Source organism: Carcharodon carcharias, chromosome 15, assembly GCF_017639515.1.
Source record: "Carcharodon carcharias isolate sCarCar2 chromosome 15, sCarCar2.pri, whole genome shotgun sequence".
Classification (NCBI taxonomy): domain Eukaryota; kingdom Metazoa; phylum Chordata; class Chondrichthyes; order Lamniformes; family Lamnidae; genus Carcharodon; species Carcharodon carcharias.
In genome coordinates, this window is record NC_054481.1 from 11,402,037 (window position 1) to 11,410,760 (window position 8,724).

Sequence of the window (8,724 nt, forward strand, 5' to 3'; positions counted from 1 at the left end):
GTGGAGAGAGATAACAGAAAGGAAAAACTCTCGTCTTTCTCTCCACATGTGCTGTTAGACCTGCTGAGGTTTTTCCAGCAGGTCCTGTTTTTTGTGAAGTAGAAAGCGTGTTTGTTCTGATCTGGATACAGAAATATAGATGCACAGGCCAACCTGCAAATCCCTTCCACCAGCAGCAACCAGCCTCTCTCCTTGGTCTCAAAACGTACTGCAAACTTTTTGCCCTTAAAGCGGCTGGCCACTTTAAAGTCAACACGGCTCATTGCAGCAGAAGGGTGCCGGAAAATGCTGGAGAGAGAGAGAGAGAGAGCAGGTCAGGCAGCATCTGTGAAGAGAGAAACGGGGGTTTCCCCTTCGTCAAAAATGTGTTACTCACCATATAACATTCCCGTCGTTATTACAGAGTCTGTCTTACAACGCTAGCCTGCTCTAAATGTCGATAATTACATTTTTTCATCTTCAGTCTGTGCTGGACATGCACCCGACCGCCCCCCACCCCCACCCCTCCTGCCTCTAAACACGGTACAGTCGGCAATTTCCCATCTTAAACGCAGATCTGTCCAGTTGATGCTTGAAAGTTTCCCTTTTGCTCTGAACCCCGGTTTCTGTCAGCCTGGTTTCCCGGAGCCCTGTCTCTTTATAGAGAGAATTGTGCGCACCGAAACATTTAGAATCAGGAAGGAGGGATTGTGCAGCTAAGGACGACACCCGGGGTAATTGCCTTTGTCTCTCCTCCAAGGCTGCCCTTGCGGGTTCATTTTGGGCATTTGCCGAATGTTGAACACGAGTTCTCCACCCCCACCCCACCACCACCACTATCTCTGCGGGCTGGTGAGCTCAGGCGTTTAGGAAATGGTCCGGGTCGCTCAGGACTTGGAACTAGAATTAAAATAACAGCACCTGCAGCTTTCAGTGTTATCAGCAAACCTGCAAATAGAGGTTTTTTTTCCCCCCCTTGTTAGTATTTTGCACACCAGTTTTCACGTTGATTCTGGAGCGGTTGCCACAGCCGCAGTCTGGAGCTGAGACTCGAGCACTGGGGGTTAGCACAAGCTCGTCAGAATGCTGCAATGTCGTCTTATGCAATCGGGGTGAGGATGGGAATTAATCGTGAATCTTTAAAATAAACTATGTGGTTTGAGGGGGGGGGGTTGCGGGAGGCAGAGGAACAACATTGGGGAAATACAATGTTTTTGAAACCAGTCGGTTAATAGATCTCAGTTAAAGCGCTGGTGCAGATTACAGCATGTTTGCAGCCAATTCATGTTCTGCAGTCAATTCATTTTGATCAACTTATGTCGCTTGTATATACGCTCATTTTGGTGGGAAGAACATGGAGAGACGATATGAAATACAGGGCACAATTCTAACGGAGGTGCCGGAGCAGAGGGGACCTGGGTGTATCTGTGCATAAGCCATTGAAGACGGCAGGACAGGTTGAGAGCGCAGTTAATAAATGCTGCAGCATCCTAGACTTTATTAATAGGGACATAGAGTACATGAGCAAGGAGGTTATGTTCAACTTGTATAAGACACTTAGTTTGGCCTCAACTGGAGTATTGTGTAGAGTTCTGGGTGCCGCACTTTGGGAAAGATGTGAAGCTAATGGAGAGAGTGCAGAAAAGATTCCAGTGGTTCCTAGGATGAGGAACTTCAGTTTGGTTCTGTCATAACATTCAAGGCTATGGGCCAAGTGCTGGTAAATGGGATTAGGTAGGTAGGCCAGGTGTTTCTCATGTGTCGGCGCAGACTTGATAGGCCGAAGGGCCTCTTCTGCGCTGTGTGATTCTGCGAAGGTAGATTGGAGAAGTCAGGACTGTTTTCCTTGGAGAAAAGAAGGTTGAGAGGAGATCTGATAAAGGTATTCAAAATCATGAGGGATCTGGACAGAGTAGTTAGAGAGAAAGTGTTCCCACTACTGAAAGGATCGAGGTTAGAGAACGACACAGATTTAAAGTAATTGGTAAAAGGAGCAAAAGTGATATGAGGAAACAAATTGTCATGCATAAAAACATAAGAAATCGGAGAAGGAGTAGAGCACATGGGCCCATAAAGGTTGCTCTGCCATTCAATATGGCTGATCTTGGGCTTTAACTCTATTTTTCCACCCGCTCCCCAAATCCCATGATTCCCTGAGAGATCAAAAACCTGACTATCCCAGCCTTAAATGTCTTCAACAATGGGGCATCCACAACCCTCTGAGGTAGAGAATTCCAAAGATTCACAACCCTTTGAATGAAGTAACTTCTCTTCATTTCAGTCCTAAATGATCACCCCCTTATCCTGAGACTGTGCTCCCATGTTTTAGATTCCCCAACCAATAGAAACAATCTCTCAGCATCCACCCTATCAAGCCCCTTCAGAATACTGTAGGTTTCAATGAGATTGCCTCTCAGTCTTCTAAACTCCAGAGAAAATAGAACCAATTTACTCAGTCTCTCATCATAGGACAACCCCCTCATCCCAGGGACCAATTTAGTGAACCTTCACTGTACTGCCTCAAACATAAGTATATCCTTCCTTAAATGTGGAGACCAGATGCAGTCTCACCAAAACCCTGTACAACTGTAGCAAGACTTATGTATTCTTGTACTCCAGTCCCATGGCAATAAAAGCCAACATGCAATTTGCCATGCAGCGAGTGGTTAACGTCTGGGATGCACTGCCTGAGGGTGTGGTGGAGGCAGGTTCAATTGAAGCATTCAAAAGGGATTTAGACTGTTATCTGAAAAGGAAGAATGTGCAGAGTTACAGGGAAAAGCTGAGAGAATGGCACTAAGCGAATTGCTCGTTCGGAGAGCTGGTGCAGACAAAATGGGCTGAATGGCCTCCTGCACTGTAACAATTCTGTGATTCAGTGAGCAACTGTGTAACACTGGCCCTCATCACTGATTCAAGTGAACTATAGTATAACACATAATATCTGGATTAATTAGGCATGTATTGCTGCATTAATACAGCAAGCACCCCATTTTGATTAATCTAGCTTTAATAGAGTGTGGCCTGTCAACTGCCTCTTCTGATCGTCCTGCCACTTCTAGTTTGCTTTCGCCTACAAATCTCAATCCAGATCATTTGAGTAAAGATGAAATTGTCACAGTTCCAACCCTGAGGAACCCCAGTAAGTTCTTGCTTCCCTTCTCTACTCTGACATGACTCCTTGAAGGAGTATTCATTGTTTTCTACCCCTCACACAACTTCTTACCCATTCCCAACGTTTGCCCTGAATCCCCACATTTCTGAGTTTGCTTAATAGCCTTTTTAAAATCATTTGGAAGTCCTATAACACCAAGTCCACAATTACATTAAGGAATTTGGTAGGGAGGTTCTTGTGAATTCATGCTGAATGTTTTAACTTGGTTATTGTTAGACATATGACCATCAGATTTACTCCTGATAATTGATTCCAATTACTTTACATGGAATGGATGTAAGACTGTTGGTCATGCTGTTGCCTCTATATGTTTCATCACCCTTTTTGAACATGGGCACCACATTAGCCTGGTTCCAATGCACTGGTACCTTCCAGTGTCATAAACCTGTAATTATTGTTAGTGCCTCACAGATCTCCTGCTGGGTTCCCCATCACTTCCATTTCATGTGCATTGTCATGGTTACTAACAAAATATCAGGAGAATGCTGCTCTCCACCTGCTTACAGGTAAGTAGTCTCATGTATGGGAATAAAACTATTGGTCTCTTTTTAGAAGTTTAGAGATGGTTCACTCATGTTTTCAATCTTTGCAGTGATCCTTTATGGTGAGGTGGGGGTGGGGTGTGGAAATGACCAATTAAGGCCAAAGGAAAGTGAAACAGGAACAGAAGGAGGTCAGTTAACCTTCAGGCCTATTCAGCTATTCATTGAGATCATGGCAGATCTGTGACCTAACTCTGTAAAACCACCTTTGACCCGTATCCTTTTATATCTTTGGTTAACAAAAAACTAGGAACCTCAGATTTTAAATTAACAATTGATGTTGCATCAATTGCCATTTGCAGAAGAGAATTCTAAACTTCTAAACCACTCTTTGTGTGTAGAGTTTTCCCTAATTTCACTGCTGACTCTATTTTTAGACAATGCCCTCTTGTGCTAGATAGGAGCATTGGAGAATAAACTTCTGATGGGAATCGAACCCATGACTGTGGCATTAGTAGAATCTGTCTTTGGCTGGCGAAATGGAGGACTGCCATATTTGGAATTCAGTGGCCCACTCCCCATAAGACAGCAGCAGCAGAAGGAGGTGGGCAGGGTGAGGATCAACCTGAACACTGCAGAACATGGAAACAGTTGTGAGAGGGAATTGCAAATCTGGAAAGGAAACATTGTCCAATGTTACCATGGTGTATGCTGCAAAGTGTAGCCTGGTGATTTGTTCTATACTTACTGCTCACCCATGCCAAGCCATCATGTATCTTTACACCTCCCTTATTGCATCTCATGTGTGAGGGACACCTTGGCAGATCACAATGTCAAGATGCAAAACATTACTACATTTGCATCTTTTAAGTGCTTGAAGTGTTTTGCAATCAATAGTGATCTCCTGTACTTTGGGAAGCATATGAGCACGTTAATATTGGACAACCAAGTCACACTGTTTAGTGAAAATGATGAAGGACACACTGACCATTCTCACCAATGCAGCAGTTAGCTTTCTGGTCCATATGAGAATAGATATTGAAGTGCTGCTGGGGTTGAGCTATAGATATAACAATACAAGGCAGTGGTGACTGTGCTGATCAAAGGTGCTGCTGTCCCTATGTTACAAGTGGGCTGCAGGTGTCCTTGCCGCAGATGGGAAATTTTCATCCTGCTGACGTACGGTAGACTGAACACAGAGGGAGGCCATTTGGCCCATCACACCTCTGCTGGACGTTTGAAAGAGTTGTCCAATTTAGTCCCACGCCTCTTTTTTTCCCACATAAGCTTGCAAACTGGTCCTCTTCACGTACATGTCCAATTGTCTTTTAAAAGCTCCTATGGAATATCTGCTTCCATTAGCCTTTCAGACAGTGCGTTCCAGATCCTAACAACCCTCTGTGTGAAGAAATTTCTTCTCATTCGAATGGTTGGTGCACTGCTGTCTTGTGGGTGACTATTCTCAAATTATTGTGAGATGGCTGTGACAACTTCCGCAGAGTGACCTGGAGCACTCTAATCTCCCTGACATGCATTGTCCCACTGTGCAGTAGCTCATGTAAGAATATATTGGAGGTGCTTTAAAAATCAAGTTTAAAGAGTTAAAACGGCTTCCCAAAACTCGAGTCAGTGTTAAATAATGTTTAAAAATAAGGGGTCGCCCGTTTAAGACAGAAGTGAGGAGAATATTTTTCTCTCAGAGGGCCGCGAGTCTTTGGAACTCTCTTCCTCAAAAGGCGGTGGAAGCAGAGACTTTGAATATTTATAAAGTGGGGCTAAATAGATTCTTGGTAAGCAAGGGGGGCGAAACGTTATCGGGGGCAGGCAGGAATGTGGGGTTGAGGTTACAATCGGATCAGCCATGATCTTATTGAAGGGTGGGGCAGGTTCGAGGGGCCGAGTGGCATATTCCTGCTCCTAATTTGTGTGTTTGTATGTTCGTACTGTACTAAAACTGTACTGTAAACTTTGTCAAAAGAAAGTTAAGGAAGGGCTCATGCACCCAAAGAACTTTCCTGGCTTCCATTGCACGTTAGCACAGAGCGGGGTGGAGGTAAACTCGACTGAAATACAGTGGAATTGTGGAAAGTGTTCATTTATCCTTGTGCATTAAACCTGGCATCTTTCATGCATAAAATGGGAGCGGGCAAATTAGCTCACTAAAGTTAGAAAAGCATTGGGAGAAACAACATGGAGAGGCGGGATTATCTAAATGGCGCAAGAACAAAGAGACCTGGGGGCACATGTTCTCAAACCTTTGAAGGTGGCAAGACAAGTTGAGGAGGCCGTTAAGCAAGTATATAGGATGTTTAACTTTGTAAATTGGGGCATATTGAACACAAGACAAGGAATTATGCTCGACCTTTATAAATCCCATATAGGCCTCACCTGGAATACTGTTTACACACTACAGGAAGGATATCAAGGGCCTGGAGAAAGCACAGAGGAACTTTGTCAGGATGATCCCAGGAACAGGGATTTCTGTTGCTGTGTGGAAAGATTGGAGAAGTTGAGATTGTTCTCATTAGAGCCGAGAAAGTTAAGGAGAGACCTCACAGAAATATTCAAAATTAAGAGGGACAGCTAGCAAACAAGGAGAAACTATTCTCTCTAGTAAATAGGTTGATAACCAGATAGATTTAAAATAATTGGCATAAGAATGGGAAAGTGAGGAGAATTGTCTTCACACAGAGGGTTGTTAGGATCTGGTACACACTGTCTGAAAGGGTGATGGAAGCAGATTCCATAGGAACTTTTAAAAGGCAATCGGACATAGAAACATAGAAAGTAGGAGCAGGAGTAGGCCATTGGCCCTTCGAGTCTGCTCTGCCATTCATTATGGCCTTGGCTGATCATCCAACTCAATAGCCACTTTCTCCCCATATCCCTTTCGCCCCAAGAGCTATATCTAATTCCTTCTTGAAAACATACAATGTTTTGGCCTCAACTACTTTCTGTGGTAGTGAATTCCACAGGCTCACCACTCTCTGGGTGAAGAAACTTCTCCTCATCTCAGTCCTAAATGGCCTACCCCATATCCTCAGACTGTGACCCCTGGTTCTGGACTCCCCAACCATCGGGAACATCCTTCCTGCATCTACCCTGTCTGGTCCTGTTAGAATTTTATAGGTTTCTATGAGATCCTCTCTCATGTGTGTGTGAAGAGGACCAATTTGCAGGGCTGTGGGGGGAGAAAAGAGAGGTGGGGCTAAATTGGACAACTTTTTCAAAGGTCCAGCACAGGTGTGATGGGCCAAATGGCCTCCTTCTGTGCTGTAAGATTCTAGATTCTATGAAACTGGAACGCCTCATGTTCTTCCACTTCAGCCCATTTTCTGTGCCAGTTGAACATCTTTTCACTCAGCACCCAGGACTGCTGAGCTACTCCCTGAACCTGTTAGATGCCGGCTCATAACGCTAGTCCCCTCCATCCGAGTTAGTATTGCATGTCCCCTCCATCCAAGTTAGTATTCCATGTACTACAATGTTGAATGGTAAGACAGGGAACTTATCCATTTGTGCAGACTTGGCCATGTTAATAGACCTTTGCTGAGCGTTCATTCCCTGCATGTTACATAGCGAAATATGTTTCATTTATGTTAATGCCATCTTCAACAAGATTTACTGAAGAGTCAGTAAGACAGCTTGTGGAATTTGATGCTCCGTGTGTTATATAAATGTTTCTTTTCTCCTTAGAGATCCAATGATTGTGTCCTCTACATTCTTCAGCATGGAAGAAATTGAACAACTTAAGACCAGTTATAACACTGGGGGGCTGGAAGCAGTTATCCCAGTGATAAAGTATAAATTAGATGACCTGGATAATGCTCCAGTTAATATTGCCATTACAGGTGAAGTGGGCTCAGGGAAATCTACCTTTATCACCGCTCTGCTAGGCTTGGAGGCAAGTGAGGAGGGAAGAGTCAGCAATGATGAAGCCAATAGAGAGGCGATTGTATATCCGCACCCTATTCTGCCTAATGTTAAATTCTGGGAACTTCCAGGAATGGACTCTTCTGACCTGCAACTAAGCGATTACCTAAAAATGGCAGATGCTGAAGGGTACGACATGTTTATCGTCGTGTCAGACTGTTGGTTCAAAGGAGATGACGGGGAGCTTGCTGAAGCCATTCAGCAGGAGGGCAAACCGTTCTTGTTGGTCCAGTCTAAAACTGACAGACAGCTCCCCACCGGGGGATTGGAGAGTGCGGCTTTTAACGAAGAATTGCAAAAGCTCAGGGCGGACTGTGTCACCAACTTAGAGGAGAGGGGGATAACAGGCCCCTCTGTTTTCCTCATTTCAGGTTTCCACCAAGACAAGTTTGATTTCCCTGCTCTAAAGGTCACCCTCGGCAACGGCCTGCGAAATATAAAGAAGGTCGCCTTCCTGCTCTCCCTCCCGAACATAACCTCCCGGGTTATAGAAGAGAAGAAGAAGATGTTGGAGAAAAGGATTTGGATGACGGCGGCACTTGCTGGGGCGGTCGGAGCAGTACCAGTTCCTGGCTTGTCCTTTGCCACTGGCACTGGGCTGCTCGTTGCAGGGCTGGTGTACCTCTGGCATCACTTGGATCCACGGGAGAAGTGTTTGCAAGCGCTGGCTGCCACAGCCGGTAAGCCCTTGACAGTTCTGCGAACTGAAATTCAGTCACCAGGTAAAATATCCCGAGCACTAGTGCGAATACTGCTCTGCATCACTGCTATTGCCTGTACGATAGCCGAGGTGAAGTTTGACTTCACACCACTGATAGTTTCTGTCTTGGGAGCTGTCTCATCTTTTAGTTTCACTGTCTTGCTGCTGAAAGATTCGCTAAACGAACGTGTGAAAACCACACAAAGGCTGGTGAAGACAGCATTTGAAACAGATTAAATTTATCGCAGGCTATTAGTTCGAGTTGTATGAAGCAACACACAGGCCTTGTTTTATCCTCATTGTTTTCTTCATTGTTTTAACCCTTTTTCAATCCCCCCTTTTTATCTCATTTTCTATCCTTTCTTCCCCAACCACCGCCCCCTCTCCCCACCCCACCCCCACAAGGGCCATCTGCTACTTGTTCATGTTCCTTTCAGAGTGTTTTCCCTTGTTAT

The 8,724-nt window shown here is 44.8% G+C and overlaps 1 protein-coding gene across 1 annotated transcript; it reads left to right on the top strand.

The window, feature by feature from the left end:
* Positions 1 to 7,339: 7,339 nt before the first annotated feature.
* Positions 7,340 to 8,506, top strand: LOC121288000 (interferon-inducible GTPase 5-like). The gene has a single exon (XM_041206205.1). It carries the CDS (start codon positions 7,340 to 7,342, stop codon positions 8,504 to 8,506), a length of 1,167 nt encoding a protein of 388 aa, XP_041062139.1.
* The last annotated feature ends 218 nt before the right edge of the window (positions 8,507 to 8,724 follow it).